At 56.7% G+C, this 27,124-nt stretch overlaps 1 protein-coding gene and 1 long non-coding RNA gene across 3 annotated transcripts in view; one reads left to right on the top strand and one right to left on the bottom strand.

Annotated features, from left to right (window-relative positions):
* Positions 1-12,489, top strand: part of LSM4 (LSM4 homolog, U6 small nuclear RNA and mRNA degradation associated) — a 29,463-nt gene extending 16,974 nt beyond the window's left edge. The window contains exons 1-5 of one of the 2 annotated variants that reach the window (XM_043467389.1): positions 274-386; positions 4,667-4,708; positions 7,226-7,324; positions 9,861-10,044; positions 11,866-12,489. In XM_043467389.1, the coding sequence (XP_043323324.1) occupies positions 384-386; positions 4,667-4,708; positions 7,226-7,324; positions 9,861-10,044; positions 11,866-11,957 (420 nt within the window). In that variant the 5' untranslated portion in view covers positions 274-383 and the 3' untranslated portion in view covers positions 11,958-12,489. Of the gene's footprint in view, positions 1-273; positions 387-4,666; positions 4,709-7,225; positions 7,325-9,860; positions 10,045-11,865 lie in introns of those variants that run through there. The other variant, XM_043467388.1, reaches the window with a different exon arrangement.
* A 3,083-nt stretch (positions 12,490-15,572) lies between these two features.
* LOC122440756 lies at positions 15,573-20,882 on the bottom strand. The gene is made up of 3 exons (XR_006269158.1): positions 20,534-20,882; positions 17,685-17,941; positions 15,573-16,627 (listed from the first exon to the last, which is right to left on the bottom strand). It is a non-coding gene; the product is annotated as an uncharacterized LOC122440756 (long non-coding RNA).
* Positions 20,883-27,124: the final 6,242 nt, after the last annotated feature.

Here is a 27,124-nt window from a genome sequence, read left to right as displayed (position 1 = left end):
AATTGGAAGTAATAACCGACTTTGCCCACAGCGTGGAGCCGATGAGATCCTCGATCGTCTGACCTGCGCCAGCGCCTTTACCCACAAGGCCTCCTGCTCTGACACATATTGTTCCGCCCCCTTTTGCAGCACTCACGGCGGCACTTTACGACTCTGGTCCTCATTTCACTGGTGAGCACACGGCCCGGCCCGCCCCCCGGGCTTAGTAGGCCCCGCCTTACTCTGGGTGGATTGGTTGTCCTTCCCACGAGCCCCGCTCTGACTGGCTCGCGTCGCTGCCACTCTATTTCAGCTTAGTGGCGCGCAGCGGCGGCTACCGGCGGGAACGTGAGCGGCGGCGGCGGTGGCGGAAGTGGCCGGGGAGGCCGGTCCCTGCCGACACCATGGTGAGGCGACGGGGGAACCGGCCGCCAGAGGCCTTTTGGGCGGGTGCTGGGGCAGGGGCGATGCAGAGCGAGTGTGTCATCCGGCCCTCGACTCCTGCCGCCCGGTCGGAGCGGGGGAAACAGACCGGAGAATGCAGGGGTTTCTCTCAAGACACCCGGCACGTCGGTCTCAGGGGAATAGAGGATTGGACGAACGTGTAATCATAGTATAGCAACCTAGCCGCAGTCTTCTCATTTTCCGGATGGGAAAAATGAAGCCGGAGAGGAAGGGGACCCCCCCCCCCCCGCCCCGGAACCCCAGTGAATGAAACAGAATGACTTCTCAGTGAGGGAAGTGGCTCCGAGTGCATTCGACCCAGTCTGACCTCGTAAAATGTAAAGCTAGAGCGCCGGGAAGTAGAGCCCCGTTGTGCGTTCTGAAATTAAGCCAACTTGGGGAATTTCAGAGCTTGTAAGGTCCTTAGAGGGCTTCCCTCGTGGCTCCGTGGAAAAGAACCCACCTGTCAGTGTAGGAGACGCGCGTTCCATCCCGGGGTCAGGAAGATCCCCTGGAGAAGGAAATGGCAGTATCTTCCCAGAGAAATCCCGTGAACAGGTGGGTCTGGCGGGATACAGTCCATGGGATCGCAAGAGTCGGACCGACTTAGCTACTGAACAACAACAAGCCCCTTAGGATGCTAGCCGCACAATCTCCTGTGCCTCTCCTTTTCAGGCTGAAAAACACCCAGAGATGGGTTTGCTTTTCCCAGAGTCACACAGCATGCAGTTTAGAGAGAGAGGGGGCATTTTGAGCCAAAATGGGCTAACTATCCTCCCAGTTCACAGAAGGAAAAACTGAGACCCTGACAGGAAACCTCTCCAAAGGCATGCTATTCACAAGTTGTGGACAAGTTACAGATCTAAACCAGAGAGTGCATGTACCCCCCAGTGTATGAGAGGGAAACTGTGGCCCCACAATGGAATTGAGAGCTGAGGGCTTCGTGAGAGAGTACCTGGCCTGTCAGCACCCAGGTTGCTCTGAGGTGGTCGCTGCACATTTCTCCGAGCCTACCATGAGGGCTCATTAAATTTCTCCTGGTCAGTGTGAGGCTGGAGAGAAGGGAGCAGGTTCCTCTCTGCTCAAGGGTAGAGTTGGTCTCAGGGAATGAGCAAAACTGGAAAAGTCCATGTGTTAAGCTCTTTGGAGACAGGATTTTTGCTTTTTATTCTCACGGGAGTCCCAGAGCCTAGAGTAGTGCCTGCATGGACAGACTCGTTCAGCCTGTTCTGCCTTCTGGGGAGTGTTGAGGCCATGGACAAGGCTTCTTCCCTGTGGTCCCTGCTGGGCGGGAAGCAGAGGTCTGGGTGAAGGAGTGGGTGGTCTGCAACAACTTCCTGAATTGGGAGCCTCAGGATACTGTTAGGTCTAGGCCTGAGGACCAGGCCCCAGGCATTCTGAGAAAGGCCTTTCTTTCCTCAACCTTTTCCCCTGACTCCAGAGGACCCTGTCTCCCCCAGAACTGAGTGTTCAGCCCTCTCCTGTCTCCCTGGCACCTTCACGCATCTTCCATCCCCCACCCGTGGTGCCGTCCCTTCCTCTCGGCTTTCAGGTTCACCAGGATCCTCCCCTGCCCCTCACCTCTGTCTTCAGCACAGTTTGGGGCTGTAGAAGGTGGCAAGCTGTGACCGTGGCTCCAGGCTGTGCGCTGTCCCACCTCTCCCTTACCTAAGCCTCTCCTTTCTTCATCTGCAGGGCGGAGCAGGAATCCCCCTGCCCCACGTGCCTCAGGGGGGCGGTGTGCGCTGTATTTGTTCAGCAAATATTTACTGAGACCTTCTCGTGTGCCTGACCAGGTGTTCAGTGCTGGACAAAGTCCACACCCTCCGAATTTTCCAGTCTAGCAGGAGGCTTGGTGTTTCCAGTCTAGCCAGGGAGACATAATAAATAAACAAGTTAATTAGAGACTGGCTATGTCCTGTAATAGAAGCAGCAGAGGGTGACCCAGGTGGAAACCTCCTTTCTTCACTCGACAGGGTTATAATGAGGGCCTGGCTGAGGGAACAGTCACCAGCTGGGGGCAGGGCACCCCAGGCAGAGGGAACCTCGGAACAAAGGTTGCCAGCAGCACCGGGCGTGGTGTGTGAGGTGCAGAGTGGGCCGGTTTGCTGGAGTTGCATCAGGTCTGGCCCTGTGGGCTGCCTAGGGAGCGGGTGCACGGGGAGGGCTGTGAGCAGGTGCTGGTCCCATCTGTCGCAGCCATCCTCCGAGGGCATGCTGCCAGGAACAGCTGCGGAGGCTCTGGGTCCTGTAGGTCTGCGCTGCTGGTAGCTGGGACAAGGTGGCAGCCTGAGAGGGACCAGCTTAGAGGCGCTGTGTGCCATAAAAGGACATCCGTGGGTTCCCTGCTGACAGGCATCAGCCTACTCTCCCCAGCTTTACCAGGACCTGGCTCTGTGGCCCTGGGCAGGTTCCTCCTGCTCTAGCCGCTGGTGTCTCATGTAGAGGCTCCGTGATTGGACTGCTTTGATCCTCCCACCACCTCTCAGAGTCCATCTTCATTCTCGCCTTCCAGGGCTAACCTGGCGATCTGGGAGGAGGACCTAGGTGTGCCCCGGTCCAGATTCCCATTGTGGACACAAGAGAACAGGCTTGCCCAGGAAGAGTGTGAGGCTTCTCTGCTGTAAATACCACCTGGGTGTGTGGCTGCTGCATGCGTGTCTGAGCTTCCGGCTCACTGCACTCGGGCAGCCTTACACAGATGCATTCCAGAGCAGAGGGCAGGTTGGCCACCCACCGCCCTTCTGGGAACAACCATCTCCTTTCCACGTGGCCCCTTCTTCCTCCTTATCTTGCCCTTCCAGGAAGCCTGTGCAGGAAGTGGGCTTGGGCCTAGCTTCCTGCCGCCTCTGGACCTCCCCCGGGTGGCTTGTAGGGAAGGCCCGTGGGATGTGGAATTCCCCTCCCTCTAAGCCCTTCCACAGGGAGCCTTCCTCTGGAGATTGAGGGCCATTTGTGGCCTCCTGACAGAGAGGCTCACAGCCCCCACCACCTGGAGAAACAGTTACCCCCTATTAGATAGAGCCTGAGGGTAGGCTGGGACTCCCCAGCAAAGAGCTCCTAGAGGTCAGACCAACTTAGAGTTCCCCAGTTACTGGGGCATGATACGGTTTTCCCTGAGGCAATTTCCTGTCTGGTGGGGCCCTAGTTCTAGAACTTTCACCTGCCTGTGCTGTATAGACTGCCATTGGACCCTGAACCCAAGCACTGCCCCTTGAGTCACCCTTCTGGAGGCCCAGAGACAGGTCCCAGAGTAAGGCTCAAGCTTTTGTGTTCCAAAAATGAAAACTGATTTTTCACCCCCCAGTTAACACTATATGGTTTTTTTTTTTTAATGAAAAAGAAATTCAGTAATGAAACAGAACAATCTTGAAAGTTCACCTTATCTGGGTGAGTTTTTAAATCCCATCGTTTATCTACTGTCCCTTGCAGTAACCACAGACTTTTTCTGAAATGTTTCTTCCTCTCACCTGGTAAATTCCGCTCAAATACCCAGCTCAGATGTGACCTCCTTAGATCAAGAGGCCAGTTGAGCCTGATGGATCACTCTGCCAGGGGACAGTCAGGGCTGCCCCCCAAGGTGTGGGCCCAGCATGAGCTGGCTTCTGACAGATAGCGTTGAGCCAGGCTCCATCTTTCACTGGGTCTCTGGTGCTGGGCAAGTTCCTCAGTCTCTAAGCTCATCATCCCCATCTGTAAAGTGGGTGTGACCATCTACCATACTGAAAATGAAAGGCTTAGCTAGAGCTGCATGTGTTAACCTGGACGTATCTCTGAAACATTAGCAGAGCAAAACACGCAAGCAGCAGCAAGACCCGTGTGCCCTGATTCTGTTGATAAACCTGGAGGGCTACACCTGGTCCTGTCAGGTGTGACTACGTACAGCATGAGCTACAGAGAAATGCCCAGAAGGATCAGCCCCAACACCAGAGGGCAGCTGCTGCTGAGATTGCCAGGGGAGAGATCAAACCATTTCATTGAAGGACTTCAGGGGAGGGTCAAAAGGCTGGGAGGACAAAGATCTAACGTCCTTCTCCTGGCTGGGATCTCCCCAGCTGCAGAATTACTGAAATGAGGATTTTTCTAGACTTCTGTGCTAAACTGGGAGGCGGGTATGTGACCTGGGGTTGGGCAGAGTTCAGAGACTGTGTTTCGGTTGAGGGATATGCCAGCCCTGCCTAGAGGCCAGGGCTCCACGATGCTGATGAGCCAGACAAGTCATGCGCTTTTGTTTGCCTTTCAGCTTCCCTTGTCGCTGCTGAAAACGGCTCAGAATCACCCAATGGTGAGTATGTGCCTCTCTGAAGCGGTGCCTTTCAGCAGGGTCCAGCCTCAGCACAGGAACACGGACACTGGGTAAAGGGTGAGGTGCTTCCAGCCAAGCCCGCCTCCTGCCTGTCCACGGAGCAGCAGCTTGTCCTCTTCTCCCTCCCACACGTCAGGGCCTGTGTCATTTCTGCTCCTGTTCCAAGTCATACATACTTATTAAAAGTGTCAAATACTAGAGATTCAGAGGAAGTGGAAGCCCCTCTTCATTAATCTTCCCAACAATTTATTCTTCGGCATTTACACGTTTTGGCTTTTAACGTGTGTATAAGCATGAATGAATTTTTAAAATGTGGGTGGGTTCATCTGCTTTTGTTCTTTTGTGATAGAGTGTGATATCTGTCAATATTTTCTGTTGTCTTTCCTTTTTTTAATTCAGATATTATTCACACAACCATACAGTTCAGCCTTTTCAGGGTGGACAGTTTAGGGACATTGAGCACATTGACAGGGTTGTGCAAGCACCACCTCTGTGTTGTTGCAGAGTAATCCTATCACCCTAAAAGGTGGCCCAGTCCCCAGTAGCTGCCACCCCCCCAGGCCCCTCCCCCAGCACCTGGCAGCCACTCCTCTGCTTTCTGTCTCTGTGGACTTGCCTGTTCTGGACATTTCCCATAAATGGGATCACACAACATGTGGCCTTTCATGTCTGGCTTCTCTCACTAAGCATGATGTTTTCAGGGTTTGTCCACATTATAACATGTGTCAGAGCTCCATTCCTTATGGCCAGGTGATATTCCATTGTGTAGATATATCACACTTTATCCATTTGTCCTGGTGGCTTCCCTGATAGTTCAGATAGTAAAGAATCTGCCTGCAGTGTAGGAGACCAGAGTTTGATCCCTGGGTCGGGAAGATCCTCTGGAGAAGGGAATGGCAGTCCACTCCAGTATACTTGCCTGGAGACTTCTGTGGACAGAGGAGCCTTGCAGGCTATAGTTCATGGGGTCACAGAGTCGGACATGACTGAGCAACTAACCCACATCCATTTGTTCCCTGATGACAAACATTTAGGTTGTTTCTGCTTTTTGGCTGCTGAAAATTTGAGCTGCCGGGAACATTCATGTACATGTTTTTCCGTGGATATATGCCTTCATTTCTCTTGGGCAGATAGCTAAGTTGGCTTATTTTATTTTATTTTTTTTTAAATTTTTTCAAACTTGAAAGTGATGACTTTCTAAATCGTGTTTTAAACCTTAAAGTGGTTGCCAAGGGAAACAGGCAGAGTAGCTGTAAAATGTCTGCAGCACCATGGAAGGCAGAGGGGAGCAAGTGATGACTGGTGGCCATCCGGGGACTCAACTGAGTTGTCCTACAGGCTTACCAGGGTCTCACCCTCGCTCGCGTCACTTGTCACCCACCAGCAGGAACTTGAGCAGGAAGCCACGGGCATGGACTGGGCTGCTGCTGGTTCTCATCATGCCAGCACCCGGCATCATGCCATGACGCCAGTGCTCAGGCCCGGCCCACAGAACAGTGCAGAGGTGGTGTCTGGGCAGCCCAGTGCCGCTCAGCCCCAAGAGTTGATTATTTAAAAAAATTCTTATTTTATATTGGAATATAGTTGGTACACAACATTTTGTTAGTTTCAGGTATACAACAAAGTGATTCAGTTATGTATACACAGGTATCTGTTCTTTTTCAAAATCTTTTCCCATTTAGGTTGTTGCATAATATTGAGCAAAGAATTCCCTGTGCTGTAGAGTAGATCCTTGCTCAATTTTTGTTTGTTTGTTTTTGGAGTGCACTTGCTTCACAGTGCTCTGTTAGTTTCTGCTGGACAATGAAGTGAACCAGCTATGTGCACACTTGCATCTCCTCCCTCTTGGCCCTCCGTCCCAGCCCACCCGCTCCCCGTCCATCTGGGTCGTCACAGAGCGCTGAGCTGAGCCCCGTGTGCTAGACTTCAGGGTCCTGGTTACCCATTTTAAACATAGTTGTGTGCACACGTCACTTCCAAACTCCCTAACTATCCCTCCTCGCCCCCATCCACTCTGGTAACCATAAGTTTGTTCTCCGAGTTGATATTTTTTTAAGACAGGCTTTTCCTAACAAAAGCATGTCTTCTGAGTGAGGTGCTTTTCCCGAAACACATCAAGACAAGCAAGTAATTCCTGCAATGAAAGACTAAACCACCATAGATCACACGCGTAGCATCAGTGGGCACCTGGCCACCCTGTTACCCTAACCTTACTCATTCTTTTAAAGATGTGTGGGTGTTGTTCATTTCTTCCACCACAGGAAAACGGTTTCATCATAGAAAGTGTACAGTGCAAGCAAAGTGTACTGAGAAAGCAGAGCGCATCTCCTGTAAGAAGGGCCACTGGGGGCCTGGGTACTGTGCGCTGTGCCCATTGGGTCCCAAGAGGAGCCAGGGATGGGTCTGAGCAAGGCCCGATGGTGGCGACCTGCTCCTTGGGGTAGGTCTGCACCTTCCCCGGGGCCTATGACTGATGTGGGACCCGTTTCTCTCCAGTTGGTGGAGCTTAAAAACGGGGAGACATACAACGGGCACCTGGTGAGCTGTGACAACTGGATGAACATCAACTTGCGTGAGGTGATCTGCACATCCAGGGTGAGTACCCTGTGCCCTCAGCCTGTACCCCCTGTCTGGGGGCCTTCGGGTGGGCTGGCCAGGTGGGCATCTTGAGTGGAGGCTGTGTGGCCAGGGTCGCACACTGGGACCTGGAATGATTTTCCAGGGCCTTAGCGTTCGCACTTCCAAGTCCGGTCCAAGCCCTCTTCCGGGTCGTTTGGGAGGAGTGGGACGGTCCACACCTCAGCCTCTACTGCAGGTCATCCCGCCAGGGTGGGGCCCGAGGGACTGGGCTGGATGTGGAGCTGGGCAGAGGGACAAGGCTCCAAGTCTGGTGCCCTGGACTCGGCACCTGTGGATGCTGCCCCGCAGGTACTGAGCCGCTCCTCCTCCCCCCAGCCCCAGCGCCACTCCTGACCAGGAAGGACTTGGGCCTAGGGGTGCCTCTGGCTATAAACCCGTTCTCTACAGGGAGGGGGTGGCCTCCGGGGCAGACTCCCTCCCCTTGCCTGCGCTGGGTTCTGCTAGTCAGTGCTTCCTTTCCCCTTGATTCCCGTCTCCACCACCTGCCCAAGGTAGCCCCCCCTGTTATGGGGAAGAAGCTGCTGGGAGGCCTGGGCCGTCTTGAGCCAAGGACAGGGTACCCTCAGGGCTCGCCCCGCCAGCATTCAGCAGAGCACAAGAGAGCCACTCTCGGCCTGTGGGACCTTTCCTGCCCCAGAAGGCAGACGGGGGTGGGGGGACCACCCCCCTTCCCCTCACCTGCTCAGCTCTGTGACTAAGTTCTTGGGACCGAACTCCAGGTGGCAGGTGGCTGAGGATTCCCACTGTGGATTTCCATGGCACCGTGGTGCACAGCTGGGCACATGTCCTTCTGCACACGGCCAGCAGGTTTCTGTCCACTTTGAGGATGTCGAGCCAATCACTGGGTCTTGGGGCAAGGTCAGTCCCGCCTCCCTGGCCAAGCCGGGACACATGGCTCCCCCTGCAGGGTTCCCCTCAGGACCCAGTGGTTGGGAGGAGAAACTGGGTGTGAGGAACCATCTCATGCAGGCCATCAGGCCTCCTCCCCTGTAAACAGGTGACGGCAGTCCATCCTCCCCTCGGGCAGCCGGATGCAGAGACCCCAGGGGCTAAGTGCACACAAGAGAGCAAGCGTCTGGAGGCACGCTGCCCCCGTGGAACGCACATAAGCCTGGTTCCTCCAGGGAGTGCGCTGGGCTGGGCCTGCCCTTGGCTGGGGAAAAGCCTCACACTGAATGGCCGCCCTGGTCCCAGCCCTGAGCTTCCACAGAATCATCATTCTGCCTGGCTGTACTCTGCATCCCCACGGACTTGGCCGCTCGCCTCCCCTTGCTGGGAAAGGAATGCTCTGAGGCCTCTTGGGGCTCCTGTATGGGTCGGGGCTCTTATGTGTGTTCCTGGGAAGAGTTGGCCCTCAGACATTCTACTGTCCCCGCCGAGCGCCTCCACTGGGCTGGGCTGAGTGGCTTAGGCACCACTGATGTCATGCAGGAGGACTGGGGGCTTCAAGGAGGCTAGAGGCGTGGCCTGTTGAGGGCTGCAGTTAGCCAGACACGAAAAGGCGGGAACAGCGTGTGCAAAATGCTGGAGGCCAGAATCCCACTCTGTGTGTTCCAGAATGTTCCATCTGGAAGGCATGTCGAGTGCCGAGAGGGGGCAGCCAGAGTGGGGCTGGATCTCAGGCCCTCTGGAGCCACACCGAGAGATTTGGACCTCGTCCTGAGCCAGCGGGGCCCTGATTGGGATCTAAGCAGGGAGATGTCTTGGTCTGATTTCTAGGGGTATGGGGGGAGGGGTTGGCTTGGGGCAGCAGGGGTGGGGTGGGAGAAGCAATCTGATGGATGAGGTCCCGGGCTCCTGCCCAAGGGCAGCAGGAGGGTGGGGCGAGGCCTTGTGCTGGTCACAGGGTGTATGGGGGCCGGGGGGAGACAGCATCCTGAAAACTTGAAGGTCGGCATTGCTCCAGAGTCTAGAGCTGTACCAGCCCCCTTGTCTCTCTAGCTTCCATTAGCTCCCCTGTAAACTGGCATCACCGGGTGCTGCCCCGGCCGGCCCCAAACCTACCTCCCTGCCCCCCTCCTGGCCCTCTTCACCCACCACACACGGTCTGTGTTCTGCTCACCTGCGTCCCATGCCCAGCTCAGACCCTGCCACGAGACACTTGTGTGAATGAATGAGTCACGGTGCGTGGAGCGGATTCCAGGAGAGTTCGGAAGACTGGGAGCAGAAGGGGGAGGAGCTGGGCTGTGGCAGTACCTGGCACGTGAGGCAGCCTCACCCCTCTCCAGGCTTTGGACAGCCTCCCCCACCAGAGGACAGGCTGAGGACAGGGTGCTCACGAGGCCCTGCCCCGCCTGCCCTCATGCGTGAAGGGCTGCCAAGGGTCTGGAGAGAGCCTGCTGGAGGCGGCCCCTCCCGTGTCCTGTGCAGAAGGAAGAACCTCATACCCCATGGGGGCGATGCCAGGTGCAGGGAGCCTGAGAGGATGGATGCTGCCCGGCTGTCTATACGTCCCTCCCCATGGCCCTGACACGTACCACCTCTCTGGCAGGACGGGGACAAATTCTGGCGGATGCCCGAGTGCTACATCCGCGGCAGCACCATCAAGTACCTGCGCATCCCCGACGAGATCATCGACATGGTCAAGGAGGAGGTGGTGGCCAAGGGCCGTGGCCGCGGTGGCCTGCAGCAGCAGAAGCAGCAGAAGGGCCGCGGGATGGGGGGCGCCGGGCGAGGTAGGCCCTTCTGTCCCCCTTCTTCTCCCCTGGCAGGCAGCGGGGGCCTCCCCGCTGGGGGGTGACCGCCGCACACGGCATCTGGCCTGGCCCGGTGTTGACATTCTCCACTGGTGTTGTCATCTTGCCGAGGGCTTGGCTCTGAGCCCCTCCTCCATGGCGCTGGGGGGCCGTGACTCATGGGGCTCTTCTGTGGAAGAGCTGACACTGCTGCTTGCCGCCTGCATGCCCCGTGTCCCCAGCTCCAGGAGCCCAGCTGAGTGCTGGTAGTCAGTGCTAGCCGCGCCCATCGCCGCAGCATGGACCCTCCTCCCCGCAGTGGCTCTCCGCCCGGCAGACTAACCCAGTGCCCACACAGACCTGGGGCTTGAGCCCTGCTTGTTTCTCCGAAGGTGCTGTGGGCACCTCGCGAGCCTCGGTTTGCCCCCTGCGGAGAAGATCCCCGCGGTGCCCAGGCTGGGACCCTTCCTGCTGTGACTCCTTTAGACAAAACCGAGGTCACGCCTTTTGGGTAGATCACCCTGCACCACCCTGAAATCATAAATCTAGCATAAAATTAAACGTGCCCTCAGCTAGAGCCAGAGGCTAGCTGTGGGCCCCACCCTTCCCCGCCTCCCCCACCCGACTTCTGTCCTTGGAGGGACCTGACTTTGTCTCTGCCACCTGGAGAGCCTTGTATGCCAGGTCCCGGGAACCCACCTTGGGGGCTTACAGGCAGAGCCAGGAAGGACATAGGAGCCCGCCCTGAGCTGAGGCTCCAGTGACAGTCAGAAAGGAGCCAGAGAGAGGAGGGCCCCCCAGGTGGAGAAGAACCCAGGATGGGGGTGAGCAGGGCCCCAGGGGCCCCAGGGCTAGGCTCTCCAGCCAGGGTGCCACCACTGTCCAGTAAACTGCCTGAAGGAGCAGGGAGGACAGGGAAAGCGGCTTGCTTGCACAGGGGCCCCTGCATGACCAGGCTCCCCTTGGCCAAGCTGGGTCTTGCCCCGTTAGAGATGAGGCTAGGCAGACCCTGTCAGCACTGGCTCTGTACCCTGCGTGTGTGTGGAGGAAGGGGGCCCTGGAAGGCCAGGCTGGCTCTCTGCGACTTCCTGGGCAGGGGCTGCGCCCGCCCTTGTGCTGTTCACCTTCCCCAGCAGCAGTGCTGTGTGCTCCACGTACAAGGTCTTTCGGAAACAGCCCCGCCTCTGGCTGCAGAGGTCAGAGCTCAGGAGGCTCCCCCGCCCCTTCTCTGGGCTGGACACAGAAAGCCCACCCCACCCCATTGTTTCTCTCCTGGGCCAGATGTGGGTGGTGCCACAGCAAGGCAGGCTGGGGTGCCCCGGTGCAGACCCGGCCACACAGCTGAGCATCGTTGCTCCACCCCTGGGCTGAGTCCAGGCCCCCTCCTCGCTTGTACTCCCTGCTCCTCCCGGAAACCCTTCTGACTTTGTCCTGATGACCACCCACCCCCAACCTTGGCCCTCAGCCCTCTCTTCCAGGAAGCATCCCCCCCGCCCCCCGGCAAGCCCCAGTGTGACTTGGTGTCAGCCTCTGTCCTCCCTGGCATCCTTCGCACCCCTGGGGAGCCTGGTCTGATAGCCCTGGTCACACAGAACATTGTGGAGCAGCACCCCCGCCCAGCCCTGGTCAGACGCTCCACCTCAGGTTTTCAGCCTGCTCTTCCCACTGAAGGTACAGTCCCTGCCCCCACTTTACAGAGGTGGAAGCTGAGGCTCAGAGGGGTTCAACGACTTGGCTATAGTCTGAAGGTTCCAGTTCCTGGTCCCTGCCCACAGTGCCCCTCCCAGCCCAGCTGTGCTGAAGCTCCCCCCTGTCTCACAGGTGTGTTCGGTGGCCGGGGCCGAGGTGGGATCCCCGGGACTGGCAGAGGTCAACCAGAAAAGAAGCCAGGCAGACAGGCGGGCAAGCAGTGAGCCACCCCTCCACTCCCGAGACTGAGCTGCCACTCCGAGCATCCGCTCCCACCCCGAGGCTGCATTCCTGCTCTCCAGTTTATGACTGTTCAGAACAAAAAGAAGACGCAGGGGTCGGGGAAGACCCTGCCTGTCATCTTGTGATCCTCCTGTTTTTCTGTTAGCCAGCAGTTCTATGGTTGGAAATGTTATTCTGTGCTTCTGGTTTTGTGAAGCCGCAGCCAACTGGATTCCTGGAAGATTCTGTGTTTAACGCATCTTTAAAGCCCTCACTCTTGTTTTAAGGGCTGGCATTTTCCAAACAGGTTTATTTTGCATTCTGTGTGGTGAACAGACGGGAGGTTTTTATTTTCAGCTGTTTGCACTGAGATAGATAGCCTGGAGGGTCTCCTGAAACACGGACCCTGAAACTGCCTTTTCAAAATGAATCCAGGCAAGTGTATGACTCGGAAGCTGTTCTGGGGGATGATGCTGGGCCCTGTTCCGTCCCTTCTTTCTGTCTTACAAAAATAAAAACAAATTCAACCACAAACTGCGAAATCCGTAATTCCTTTGAACCACTGGGCACATCCAGTAGTGGTGTCCTCAGGAAATCACAGCCCCCACGCAAGAAGTTTCCTTTTGCACCCGTGGCCTCTCACCAAGGGGAAGCGTTTCAATGGGACACTGGTTCCCATGACCCTCAGCAGCCTCTTACAAAAGGTGGAAGGCAAGATGGGGGTCTGGGCAGCACCTTCCCCTCTTTGTGGGGAGGTGGGGGAGGGAAGTCCTAGGCGGGAGCCAGTGGGACACCCACACTGCCTGTCCTCACCCTCCGTCCCTGTGTTGCAAGCCCTGTTCACACCAGAGCTCCCTGAGAAGCTGTGACAGGGAGCTGCCTCCAGGAACACATGAAGGTTTTCGTGAACCTTTCACCTCCTCTTAGAGTCAGGGCACTTGCCTGTCCACGGCTCGGCGAGTTGCCTGAGATGCTGAGCCAGCACTTGTGCAAAACGCTTCCGGTGATGTGGTCCTTTGACCGATACTTCTAGACAGCCTGGTGTTTAAGAGGCTGGTTCCTATGGATGTGAAGTCTACTTGGCCTGGGGTTCTACTTGTCACCGATACTGTGTTGAGACCGGTTCTGAAGGGTGATTGGAAGAAAAGATGGTGGTGCCTGTAGAACTCCACTTAGGTCTGCAAAGTACTGGCCTAGCTATCTCAAAGATTCTTTTACGATTTCTCAGTCTGATCCTATCTGGAGAGTGCTGTTCCCTGCCAGTACCTCACCATTGCTTCTCTCCTTTTGCAACCCCTCCAGGGACCTGCTGCTGCCTGAGTCCGTTTTGGCATAGGTTGGGACAGGGGTGCGTCTGAGTGCGACCTGGGCCCGGGGAACCCACCTCCCTCAGACGTGGGCGGTGCCAGGCCAGGCTGGTAGGAAGACACAAAAGGAATGGTGGGAAGGGAGGGCCTGGGTTCACAACTCCCCTCCCCCATAGCCCTGGATACAGAATCCCATCATGGCCTTTGGGGGCCTTGGTCTGGAGTCTGGGTTTCCCACTTGCCAGGGGCGTGATGTCTCTGGTGAGGCTTTGATGAGAGCTGGGCGCTCCGCCTCGGGTACCCTGCAAGGCTGTGAACGAGAAGCCCTTTAGAAGCCCCGCCCCTTCCTGCTGTTCGCGGTTTGGTTTTTCTTCCTTAGCTCTGGACCAAGAACACGTTCAGACGTTCCCAAGGGCCCCTTAGCCGCTCAAGGTCTTGGGTCTCCGACGCGCCCCGTCTGCACACAGGGGCGCATCCCCGGCGGCGTGCGTAATCGCGGCTTCCTGCCCGCGCCGCCAGCCGCCCCTGACCTTTCCAGCCGGGCAGCCCGGGCTCACGGCCCAGTTCTCTCCGAGCCCGCTGGTGACGTGAGCCGCCTCCCCGGCACTGGCCGCTTAGGTGCCAAGGGGCTTCCGGAAGACTCCGTCTTCCTGAGTTGGGTGTGAGGACAGCCCGGTTTTCCAGTTCTTCTTCCTGGTTGGTTTCAAGAAACCAGCCTCAACGCCCTGAACAAGAAGAGAAACCAAAAGTGCCGGCCTGGTTCCCACAAGTCGGCCTCCTTTCTGCCCTCCTGATGGTCTGTCTCCGGGGGCTGGCGCCCCCATCAGCTGACTGCTGCATGACCTGCAGCCTGTGGGCTACCCTAAGAGTAGGTGGTGAAGTGTAGGTGTTTCCCGTGGGCCGACCTTCTCCCTTTGGAGTTTGTTCCAGCTGTCAGGCCAGGGAGGCCCACACACCCAGGTGTGACTCAGCTTGGGGCCAGCCTGGATTGCCCTGTTGCTTCAACCTGGGGCCATGAGTCCATTTCAGGGAGCTGGAGCCAGTGGGCAGCTGTAAGCAGCAGCCCCCCAAGGTAGTGGTGGGCAGGAGGGCGACTCTAGCCTTCCTGTGTCAATCCTGCCTGCACACCCCTCAGCACTGATTCCTCCTCCACTGGGCCTCACCTACTGCTCCATCAGCACCTCCCCTGGAAGCCCTGCCCCAGCGGGCTGCCTCCCACTTCCTCCAGGCCAGCTTGATGGCAGGTGTCCTCCCCACCCATCCAGCTGGGCCCTGGGGTCTGCACGTCCTGGCCCATGTGTCCCTACCCGCCCATCACTGTCTCCGTGTCCTCTGGCCGCCCTCCGCGGACAAGGCTGCTTGGTCTGTGGGAGGTATGGGAGGTGGTCTGATGTCCACTCAGGCGGTCTCAACGACGGCAGCTGTTCACCATAACAGGAAGAGAGGCCTGGCTGGGGGTGGAGGAACTGGGGCCACAACCGCATCCCAGGCACTGGAGACTAAGCTGTGAATTAAACAGAGTCCCCCACCACAGGGACCCTTACCTTCCAGGAGGGTGAGTGGCAACAGACAGGCCAAATGCATAAATTCCAAGAAGAAAATGAGGGTGGGGAAGAGAGGTGGTCAGGGCAGGCCAGGGGTGACATTTGAGAAAAGGGCTCCAGGCAGAGGAGTCATACCCCTGGGGGGAAGAGTGTTCCCGACAGGGAGGCAGCCTGTGCAAAGGTCCTGTGCCAGGCGGTGACAGGAGCAGACTGAGAGGGCAGGAAGTGGGGCAGGCGCAGGCTCTGAGTGACAGAGGAAGCCACAGAGGGTTCCAGAACAGACTGAGGCAAGCGTGGAAGCCAAGAGACCAGGGGAAGCAGTGCTGGGGTGGGGGTGGGGTCAGCCTACAGGAGAGGCCACAGAGGTGGCGGGGGAAGGGGCCAGACTGGGTTGTTCTGCAAGCTCAGGATGCTGGGGTGGGAGCTTTCTGAAGACTAGAAGGGGGACATGGTCAAATCAGTTTCTGAAGGACATGAAGCCTCTGGTCAGGACTTTTCTGGAAGTCTAGTGCTTAAGCCTGCCTTCCAATGCATGGGGTGCAGGTTTGATCCCTGGTCAGGAAGCTAAGATTCCACATGCCTCTGGGCCACAAAACCAAAACATAAAACAGAAACAAGACTGTCCAAATTCAATTAAGACTTTAAAAATGGTCCATATCACAAAAGTCTTAAAAAAAAAAAAAAAAAAAGAAGAAGCCTCTGACCTCGGGAAGAGAGCAGGGAGCAGTAAACACAAAGCCCCTGAGACTGTGGGGCCTGCTCAGGGAGGGAAGTGAGGACGGACAGACCCCGGGGCTTGGTCCCAGGAACGGCCGAGCAGGGCCCAGGCAGCGCCCATGTGCAAACACAGAGAGCGTGAGCCAGCCACCCCAGCACACACGCTGGGAGGTGTAACCCCACTGGGCCTCAGACATACAGCCAGTGCTCCATACTTGCTTTTATTTATTTATTTTTTTTTCCATACTTGCTTTTAAAAAAAAAATTTTTTTTTTTTCATACTGGGAATTAACTCGTGCCCCCTGCAATGGAAGCGCAGAGTCTTAACCGCTGGACCTCTGGGGAAGTCTCTCATTCCTACTTGAAAACACAGGAGAAGCGCCTCACTGAGCACCTGTGGAATGTCTGAAACCTCACCTGGGACCCTCTTTATCTCCATAAGCTGTGGGGGGCAGCGTGACTGACTGGCCAGGGGGGACCCGGGCAGTGGTGCCACGCCACAGGGAGGGGCCAGGCTACTGTCCTCTGTGCCCCGGAGGCCGACACCAGATGCCTGGCCCCAGGTCCGAAAGCTGTCACCTTACAGGCCCTGGGTCCTGCCCTGAGACCCCCCTCCTGGTCTGGGCCCAGCCACCCAGGGATGACTCATCCCCACTCCGCCCCCGCTGGAACCAGGCACCAAAATAGTCACCCAGCTCACTCTTGGGAGTGGCCGTGGAAATATTTCAGGGCTGCATTCAGTGCCTAAAAATACTTGGGGAATACAGGCATGCATCTCTCCTCCCTCAGTCCCTTCTCTGTTCCTTGGAAAACCATCCCTATAAGCACCCCCGGGGCCCGTCCCTCCATGCTACACACCTCCAGCAGGTTATGCCTCTCTGGCCAGCAGGACTGTGGGAGGTCCCCAAGTGCCCACATCCCTGTCAAGTGTGGTGAGGTGGCCTTGCTTCCTCCCTGTTGCCATGGAGAGACTCCACAAGGTTCCCCAGAACTCTCTGGAAGGGCAAAGCCTTTTCCACAACCCTTAGACGTCTCGATTCCTGGAGAGGGAGGCCAGGGTGCAGCAACATTGATCAGGGAGATCTTCATTACTCAGCAGTTTTCCTTCAAAATTAGAAAATGGATCTTGCTGTTTGTGTTCATGAGACTGCTGGAAGCAGGCTCCTAGGACAGGGCCCCCAGCTGGATCCAATCCTGTTGCCTCCCCTGCCCACTTGTTTTGGGACCCCACATAGGTTATTGGTCCTTCTCCCTCCCCCAGGGAGCAGGCTGTCCCCCTCCAATGCACCCAAATATCTTTGATATCATCCTAACCACTCAGTCTCCCGGGCATACCCCATCCTAACCACCAAGCCCCCTGACCTTTCTTGTGGCCCCAGGAAAGTGAGGGGAATGATTCGAGTTGGAATGTGGCTTGGCCCACTGGGATCTAATCCGCTTCTCTATCCCCTGAAGCCTCCAGCTAGAGGGAATAGCAGGTGCAAAGGCCCTGGGGAAGGCGCATGCTGGGTGTCTTGGAGACACAGCAAGTTGAGCATTATTGCCTAAAGTCCACACTTGATGACTCAGAAGGTAAAGAGTCTCCCTGCAATGCAAGAGACCTGGGTTCAATCCCTTGAATTGGGAAGATCCCCTGGAGAAGGAAATGGCAACCCACTCCAGTATGCTTGCCTGGGACATCCCATGGACAGAGGAGCTTGGTGGGCTATAGTCCACGAGGTTGCAAAAAGTCGGACATGACCAAGCAGCTAACACAGAGACAGTTTTTACCTAAAATGCTTTAAAAACAATTGAAGTAACATTCAGTAACATAAAATCAACCTCTTTAAAGTGAGCAATTCAGGGACTTCCCTGGTGGTCCAGTGACTAAGACTCTGGGCTCCCAGTGCAGGGGGCCAGGGTTCCATCCCTGGTCAGGGGGACTAGATCCCACTTGCCTCAACCAAAGATCCTGCATGGCACATCTAAGATGTGGCACAGCCAAATTAAAAACAACAACAAAAAAAGGGAGCAATTCAGCGGTATTTAGTACATTCACGATGTTGTGTAACCACCACCTGTACCTAGTTCCAGAACATCACCCCAGAAAGAAGCCTCACACCCATTTCCTCCTCCTCAGCCCCTGACAACCACTAATCTGCTTGCCTGTTTATGAACTGACCTGTTCTGGACATTTCACATAAACGGAACCACATCCTATGCGGCCTTTGGCATCTGGCTTCTTTCACTCAGCATAGGATTTTTAAGGTTCACACATGTTGCGGTGTGTATCAGTGCTTCATTCCTCTCTTTGGCTGAATAATATGTCATATGACTGGATACATTGTTTATCCTTCATGAGCTCCTGGACTGTTGGTTGAGTGTTTACTCTGTGTTTACACCAAAGGAACAACAGGCCATCTCTTAGGTCTATATACTCTGAAGATGGGGGGAGAGAGAGATAATCAGGAAACTAAGAATTAAACAAGACGGATACTGGGTGAAGACCCTAAGGGTCTTCCAGGCAGAGAGAGCAGCATGTGCAAAGGCCCCGAGGTGGGAATGAGCTGATGTACTGGAGGAAAGGCACAAAGGCTGGTGTGGGCTAGAGCAGGATAAGTAAAGAGGGAGGTGGGCACAGCTGTGAAGCCTGAGGGGTGTGGGGAAGGGGCTGGGCTGGACTTTGAGATGGAGAGACAGAGAGAGAGACTGACAGCAGAAGGGAGAAAAGAGGGTCTCAGCATCTTGAGGCCTGGGCCCAAGTGGCCAAGGGTCTTCACCAGCATCCTCTCAACCCAAACCCTTCACTGATACTCTGACTGCATGAGCGAGAGCTAACTGCCCAGTGCTGAGAGAACAGTGTGGTCACACAGGAAGTGGTCCATGAACGTTAGGTGGCTGAATGAACAGAGGGATGGATGGATAGGTGGGTGGATGGATGGATGGCCAGACAGATGGACAGGATGACAGGTGGATGGAGGGAGGAAGAGCTGGTACCCAGTCACTGCAGTGAGAACATGATCTCCCACCTGCTAGTAGGTGATTGGATGGGGGTTGTGGAGGAGCTTAACCAGCTGCCAGAGGGCCTCACCCACCCTTCTCTAGTCTCAGAAGATGAGTGGAGTGGAGGCTGAAGGGTGGGGGTTGGGCAGGGTGCCTTGCGTGCAGAGGCGGCCGCCGGGTACCAGATGCCGCTACCTGCCTCTGCCTCTGAGTCAGCATCACCATGGCAACGCGGGCCCTGCCGGATGCTCCTCGGGGCACATCCCCCATCACTGCAGCCACCGTCACTGCCACCTCCTCACAGGGGGCTGGAGCAGAGGGGCAGCTATTTTTAACCAGGTTGCGGGCAGAGCTCAAAGACCCCGATGCCCACCTTCTCCCATCTGTCAGCCTCTCTGTCTCTTAAGTCACCCCCTCCCTGCAGAGCTTGCAGCCAAACATGGGGTGAGGGGGCTGAGTGAGGGGCCCAGTGGGGTTGGGGAGCCAGCCGAGGGAAAGTCTTCAGGCTCAGCTAGATAGGGGGGCTGCAGAGTGTTTCGTGGGCACTAGTGAGGGAACATCATGGGCAAAGGTTAGGTGGCTGGATGGCAGCAGTGGGCAGAGAGCTAGGGGGTGACAGGGAGATGGGCTGAGCAGGGAGCCACAGGGCATGTGAAGAGGCCAGGGGGGCACTCACAGAGAGCAGAAGATGGACCCCTGTGACCCTGGGCTGCCTCTATACCCACTGTCTCCCCTGCATCCTCTGGAACATGGGCACTGGTGGGGAAACGGAGGCAGGGAGGGTAGTCACAGGCTCTACCTGAGCTGGCAAGGACTCCACCTACCCCCACCTCAGCAGCTGACAACAGGGATGCCCCTGTGATTCGCCCCTGCCCTTACCTCCCCCCATCTCCCCTTTGCTCACCCCACTCCAGCCTCTTCCTTGATTGTCTTCCAACACATCCTATATCCCTACTTCAGGGCCTTTGCACCTGCTAACCCAGCGTTTAGGAACATCCTTCCCTGGTGCCTCCTTGCAGAGGTCATGGGCCCTCTGTATTCCCTACTCCCCTCCTCCTGGTGAGATTTATTCACAGCCCTTGCCAGATACTATATTACCTATGTTTTCAGATATTCCCACCCCAAGAATGCGGGCCCCTCTCAGAGTGTCGGTCTATCCAACGATGGCAGTAGCCAGTGAGCCGAGGGAAGGGGAAGCCAGGCAGTGAAATGCCAGTGTCTGGGTCCTCTCCACCTGACCCAAAGTTGCAGGGCCAGGCTGGGGACTTGGGAGCGAGAGCTACAGCTCCCTGGGTGGTTCAGGCCACAAAGCACTGTCAGAGGTCACTGAGCAGTGGGTGAGCCAGGCCGCGGCCAGAAGCCAGCATCAGGGATCTTGCCCTGTGAGCCTCCAGGGTAGCTGAGACCTCCAGCTCGCAAGGTGGCCTCCTGAATCCCTTGTCACCACACATACTGAGCACCGCTAGGGCCACCATGTCCTCACTAGCTCCAACTGGGCTGCCCTCTGACACTCACTTCAGATAGTATCTTCTTTGTACAGATTTATAATGTCACCTTCTCATCATGTCAAGACGGAAGACTGGTTCCAATCCCCAGCCAAGAACCAAGCATCCCAGTGAAAACTGGCTTGATTTTCTAACAATCAAGTGTCTCTTGCTGTGTCTTCTGCCTTCTATAACTGGTCTGTCTTCCCACCTCCTTTCTCTCTGGTCTCTGTCTCCACCAGACTTTGCCTCCTTCCCTCTCCTGCTGTCTTCCTCCATCTCTGCCTTTCTCCCTTTGTTTATTTCACAGTCACTATAATTCCTTTCCCCCTCCCAACTATTTGTCTGCTCCAGCCCTCCTGTTAGGAGGCCATGAAGAATCTGCCTTGTCCAGAATCTTGGGGCCAGCCCCTAAGCCTTTACTGATCCATTCATCAGTTTTTCCTGGTGGCTCAGTGATAAAGAACCCGCCTGCCAATCAAGAGACTCGGGTTCCATCCCGGGATGGGAAAAAGATCCCCTAGAGAAGGAAAGGGCAACTCACTCTAGCATTCTTGCCTGGGAAATCCCATGGACAGAGGAGCCTGGGGTCGCAAGAGTCAGACGTGACTTGGCGACTAAACAACAGCAACCCATTCATCAGATGGGCTTGTCCTGGGGCCCGAAGTTCTGGACGCAGGGGAGTTTGGCAGCAGACATTCTCCCTCCTTCCCTGGCAGTAACAGCGCTCCAGGGCCCGGCATGGAAGGGGTTAAGGCGTGCGGTCCTCCCTTCCCCAGCCCTGCATTTAATTAGCGGCCCCGCGGGGAGGCCAAGCCTGCCCGGGGGTGGCGGGGCGATGGGAAGGAGGAGGGGAGGAGGGGGGAGAAGTGGAAGGGAGGAAGAGGACGGAGGGAGAGGGACCAGAGAGGGCTGGAGGTAAGGAGGGGGGCCGGGAGCCAGTGGGGGATTCGAATCTCGCCTGGCTAGAGTCCCCAACTCGTACCTCTGGGCTCTCGGTTCCCCTCCCCGCCCCTTGGGGTGGGAATCCCCTTCCAACCCCCTCCCTAAGGCCGAGCGGGCACTCGCAGTAAATGTCAGCTCTCTCCCATTGTCGGGTGGAGAAAACTGAGGACCACGTTGAAGCGGCGACTACGTACGGCAACGCTCGGGGCCGCCCAGCGAGTGTTTAGGCGCTTTTGTCCGCGTGCTGGAGAACGAAACTAAAATACCAGTCCGTGCCAGCCCGGCCACCCCGGGCGGGGGGCCGGAGGCGGGGGGAGTCCCGGTCTGGATGAGGGTGACCAGGGGGACTGGGGCGGGCTGGGGCCGAGGGGCGGGCGCCCGGAGCCCAGAGACCCGCGGCGCTTCCAGGCAGGCCACGCCCCTTCTCGTGCCTCAGTTGCCCGGTCCTTTTGCACGGCGTGGGGGAAACTGCGGGGGCAGGCCTCCCCCCCACCAACCACACCCACAGTCTCCCGAGTGGCGGGGGCGCGGGCCGGGCGGCCGGAGCACCCGCGTCTACGCCGCTCCTCCTGGCCTTGACGTCGGTTCTGACGCCACCCACCCCCACGCCACACAGTCCGGTCGCCGCGCCGGGTTAACTCTTGCGCTGCCGCCCGCTGCGCCGAACCCCCCCACCCCCCAACCCCGCCGTAACCTTTCTCTACCCGATCCCCGCCAGAGGCGGGGCCAGGCTGCGGGGACCGACGTGAGATAGGTTTTGGGCAGCGCAGCCGCGAGGCGAGCCGAAGAGGCCCCAACGGGATCAGGTCTTTGCCTGCGCCGCGGAATGCGCCTCCCTCCTCCCTCCAAGTCCGTGTTTACTGCGACATCGCTCCCTCCGGCCCGGCCCTGACCCTTCCAAGGCTGGGCGTGTCCTTGTCCGGCTGGGTTTTCCCGCCCCGGGCCGGGGGTGGGGGTGGGGAATGGATAGGGTGGGGGGCTCGTCAGGCCCGGGACAGGGACCTCTCACCCAGCAATTCACTATTTCAAAGTCGAGCTTCTTACCCCCGTATTTAACATGAGAACCGTCAAAGCCTAGAGAACTTATGTTACCGGGGTTGGGTATGGGGATGGCGGGGCGTGCAACCCTAGCCTAGTCCCAGCTCTGGCAGCCCTCCTTGGCCCCCACCCCTGTGTGTGTGCGGGGATGGGGGGCCCTCTATTCCTGCTGCGGGGGAGGGAACCCTGCAGGCCCCGCCCTGCCCCAGGGGAAGTGAGAATGGGGGGCCCTCCCCCCGCATCCTCACCACTTCCTCCCTGGGAGAGGCGGCGGCGGCGGCGGCGGGGCCTGGGGGGAGGGGTAGGAGGAGACGGGCGAGGGGGTTCGGAAGAACGTCCTCAGGTTCAGAGGAAGGGTCGTCCTGCCCCCTCGCCCATTAAGGGCAGGACTGGCGTTAATACATACCCCATATGTAGGCCCTCGCCCCCAATCTGCTCCTTCCTTGGGGCCTCTTCCTAAGCGATGCGGACCCCGCCTGCTCCTCCCCACCCTGGGGGCCCCCACCGCCTCCTCCCTGCTACCTCACCCCCGTTCGATCTACTCCCCTACAGGGGCCAGGATCCTGTAGAGCTGCCGACGTGGTGCCTTACCCCAAGGGCCCGCAGCCCCAAGTCCAGCCTCATCTCCCCGAGATGCCCAGCTCCCCAAGATTCACCTGGATTCCAGTCTTCCTCCAAAGTCTGGGCCTATGCTTTGCTCAGAGCCTCGATTTATTTATGTGAAAAACGGACAGGCGTCCCTCTTCGGGTGCTTCTGTGGGGCTTTTAAAGAACAATGTCAGGAGTGGGTTTCCCATCTTGGCCTCCTGGAAGCATCTGCTCATTACTTCACTAAGTTATACACTTATCCATTTAATTATTTGTTACTGTATCCATTGATTCCCAACTTCCCTGGTGGCTCAGATGGTAAAGAAGCCGCCTGGCATGCGAGAGACCTGGGTTCGACCCCTGGGTTGGGAAGATCCCCAGGGGCAGGGAATGGCTACCCACTCCAGTATTCTTGCCTGGAGAATTCCAAGGACGGGAGCCTGGTGGGCTACAGTCCATGGGGTCACAGAGTCAGACACGACTGACATCCCCCCACCCCCACCCAGGTAGTATGGGAAGGATGTCAGGGTCCCACAGTATTGTGGGTGGGGCAGCCCCAAGGTCTTTAGGCAGAAATGAGAGCTTAACCAATTTGAAGCCTCCTCAGAGAGACCCCTGGTGACGCATACCCAAGAGGCTTCTGCCTGCCACTGCCATCTGTCTCCCCTGCCCCCCAAACAGCTCAGTACCTCGAAGGACCTTGGGAGGATTCTGGCTGATGCAGGCAATCCCCACACATATTATAGTAGGTGCTTATCACCCAGGCTGGACACATTATTGAGCTCCTACTGTGTGCTGACCCCCCTCTTGGAGACTGGAGTGCTCTGTGGGTCCCTGCGGCCCTTCCTGCCCTGTGAACACACATGCCTGTCCTCTTGGTTTGGGGCTTCCCAGCCTTTAACATTTTTTGGATACTGGAAATTTGGGGTCTGGAATCGACCCAGAGGGTCCCCGAGGAGGGAATGCCTGAGTTTTGCTCTCATTTCTTCGTTTTTCAGTTTCCTTCTATTTATGGCAAGAGAAACTGGTTTTCCATTCCTGGTGGTGACTCGAAGCTTCCCTTTTGAAATGTATTTACCGAAGTAAAAGCTGAAAAGGGGTCGACTTAAAGGAAAAATAAATGGTGACACTGACCTAAGGTGGGCTTCTCTGTTATGGGGGTGGTTTCCCATCCGCCCTGAGATTCCAGTCAGCTTAGAGGTGGTAAGGGAAGGCCCTAAACCCTCCCCCAGCACACAGGCCTTGGCATACAGCAGGTGTTCAGTAGACGGTGGTAGATGAGTGATGATGCTTCAACTTGGCCAAAATCAAAAATCAACTTCTGAGGTTGGTCTTGTGACATCTGACCCTTAAATCTGTTTCTCCAGTGTCCACCTGTGAGTACACTGGACCTGGCCTGTGTATACAGCAAGTGTACGCACCTAGGCCTGTACTATGTGCTTAGTTTTGTCCAACTCTTAGTGACCCCATGGACTGTAGCCCGCCAGACTCCTCTGTCCATGGAATTTTCCAGGCAAGAATACTGGAGCAGGTTGCCATTTCCTACTCCAGGGGGATCTTCCCCACCCAGGGATCTAACCGGAATCTCTTTCTGTCTCCTGCATTGGCAGGTGGATTCTTTACACTTGAGCCACCTGGGAACCTGGGCATGGGTATTCAGCAAATGTACAGACAATGTGCACTGGGTGAATGCAGGAGGCCTTCCTGTCCTGGGAGGGTGGGGGTCAGCGTGGCCTAAGTTATTTTCTTCTTGTCCCGTAGTCCTTCTGGGCTCACTTGGTATGGTCAATCAATCACCATATATTGGACTTATTGGCTCTTCTGGGAGCCTAGGAATGTCACAGTCTCAGGGAACAGTCAACAGGGTCGCCGGTCGTAAAGCAGGCTCTGCCCGGTGTCATTCTGGTGCTGAAGGGGGCTGGCGGCGCATCAGTTTCCTCTCCTGTAAAATGGTCTTGTGAGACTGGAAACAGCCAGAGGGCTGGGGCTGGGCCCTCACCGGGAGACCGGGAGACCGGACAAACACCTGCACTGCAGGAGGGAGGTGACTGCTGTTCCCGCTCCAGGCGAGGGCGGAAGCGGGGCTGGAGGGGAGGGGCCGGCGCCTGCGCCAGTAACCCGATCCTCTGGAATGCGCCGGGGCCAGACGCGCCCCCAGCCCGAGCCCGGCGCCCTTCCCCCGGCGGATCCCGGGGTTCTGTCACTGGGGACGATCTCCGCAAGCTCCACCCCACCGGCCCTTGGGTCCTAAGCGCCGGGGACTCTGTAGGCAGGAGCCCCACCCGCCCCACGGGGTCCCGAGCACCCGGGCACCGTCCTTGGCGAGACCCTCTGCCCCAGGACCCCTTCGCTTCATTACTTTCGGCTTCCTCCTTAACTCTCTTTGGGGCTTTGTGTTTTATTAAGTAGATTTTAGGTCTCGATCTTCAAATAAAAACTAAACATTAAATCGAATTGTAGGTTCCTTTAAACAAGAGAACAATCTCTTTGCGCTGGGGAGAGGCCAGAGCCGGGAGATTTGAAAACTGGTGAGGGGGCCCTTACGATCAGCCAGCCTCCCTTTGGAAGCCTAGGGTGGGGATGGGGCTTCAACTTTGGCTTTGTGACCCAGGGCAGGTCACACATCCTCTCTGGACCCTGCTGGGGGTGGGTGGGATAATCCCCAAGACTTAAGACGCTGCAGGGAGAATAAACGGGAAAATGAAGAGTCCCAGCCTAGCCCTTTTACTGTCTAGTCCCTCAATTCCATCTGCCACTTCTGCCCTTGAGACGGGCTCTCAGCGGTGTCCAAATCTTAGCGACCCCGTTCCCTATCCTTTACCACTTCCCAAACTTCAAATAGCACCTGGGTTTCAGTGGAAGCACATTCCCCGCCACCCTTACCTTCTCTCCCTCTGGCTTCCCCTGGCTCAGTGAATCCGGCCTCACTTCTCTCTCTACCCTGCACGGATGTGGCCAGCAGGTTTCTGCCCCTGGACCTTTGCACTTGCTGCTTTCCCTGGGACACTGCCCTCAAATGAATTATCTCATGATTGGCTCCAGCTCCTCCTGAATTCAGCATCATCTCCTAGGGTGACCCTCCCGTAGTACTCAACTCTAAAACCACTTCCCCTGCATCCTGCAGGAAGGAGGTACCATTTATTCTCCTTGAAGCTGTGCTTGCCAGGTTCCTACCTCAGACTGTGTGCCTGAGTGGTTGCTGGTGTTTGTGTCATTCATGTGTCCCCCCCATCTCTAGGCTCACAGTAAGTGCTCAGTCAATGTATGTGGAATGAATGAATGGGAGATAGCCCATGTTCACTGCCTGGGACTGGTTGATGGATTTCAGGCCCCCTTAGACCTGCCTGAGGAGCCCCCAGTCTGGGAAGACTAAGCTGGAAACAGCTGCGCCCCAGCTCTGGGGGGGTCAACCCCTGGCCCAAATGGAGGATCAGGACTGGGGTGTCCCAGAGGGAAAAAGGAGAGGATGAGGAAGGACATTGGGTCACAAGAAATGGCAAGTCACAGCACAGGAACCTAATGGGGTAGGTATTAGAGAATAGGGATAGCAGAGGCTGCCAAGGGCAGCCAAGACAGGTCTTCCCCATCTAGCCCCAAGGACCCTTCTGGGGTAGAGTAAATTAGACACAGAGAGTGGGCAGGGCTCAGTCAGATGGAAGGGTCTAGGGAAATCCCTGTAGGCATGGTAATGGAAGACTTCTTGGAGGAGGGGACACTGGAGGTGGGTTTTGAAGGATGAGTAGGAGTTTGCCAAGAGGCTAAGGAAAGGCAGTTCAGGCTGAGGGCACTCCAAAGAACTGCAGTTAAGTTTGGCCAAATGATAATAAAACGATTACAGAAAACATTTATTGAGCTCTTACTATTTGTTCAAATACTTCCAATAGAAGTCACAATACTCATCAAGTAGGTGGGATTATTTGCTCCATTTTCATAAGCAGTAAATACAATCAGAGAGGTAATACGCCTTGGCCTTCCTTTGCCTCCATTTTCCAAAGCCTGTCTGCTGGTCACCCTTTCAACTCTGGCTAGCCCTGCCTGCAGCTCACCAGACCATTCTTACCTATCAAAGTCAAGGCCCAAGGTCAGGGGGGAGCCTCCTAAGGCTGCCCACTCACCCTCCTGCCTTGGGGAGAAGCATGACCCCACCTCCTTCAATCTAGTCCCACTGCATAGTCCAGAGAAGGGTCCTAGGGCAGGGCGGGTTACAGGCTAGGGGCTGCATCCCCTTCATTTAGGGGTCCCTTTGGCCAGACTGGGACCCGAGAGGACACGACTGGGGGATACAGAAACCCACATGCCTGGAAACACATATACATACACACGCATACATACACATGGGTACACATGCAAGGATTCACACAAGCACAAACACCCACTCCTGTGTGTGAACACACCTGGGTACACTGACCCATACATGAACACATACAGGCACATGTGGGCACAGACAGACATGTGTGGGTACACAGACACACAGCCATACCCCCACCTCTCCACCAGCCAGGCCAGGCCTCTTGCTCATGGTGACAGCCTCCCTCAAGGCCTTCTTGCTCCACAGCCCAGTTAG

The sequence above is a fragment of the Cervus canadensis genome, chromosome 4 (assembly GCF_019320065.1).
Source record: "Cervus canadensis isolate Bull #8, Minnesota chromosome 4, ASM1932006v1, whole genome shotgun sequence".
Lineage (NCBI taxonomy): Eukaryota > Metazoa > Chordata > Mammalia > Artiodactyla > Cervidae > Cervus > Cervus canadensis.
Note: the sequence above shows the minus strand (reverse complement) of the source record. Positions and strands in the feature narration are given on the sequence as shown.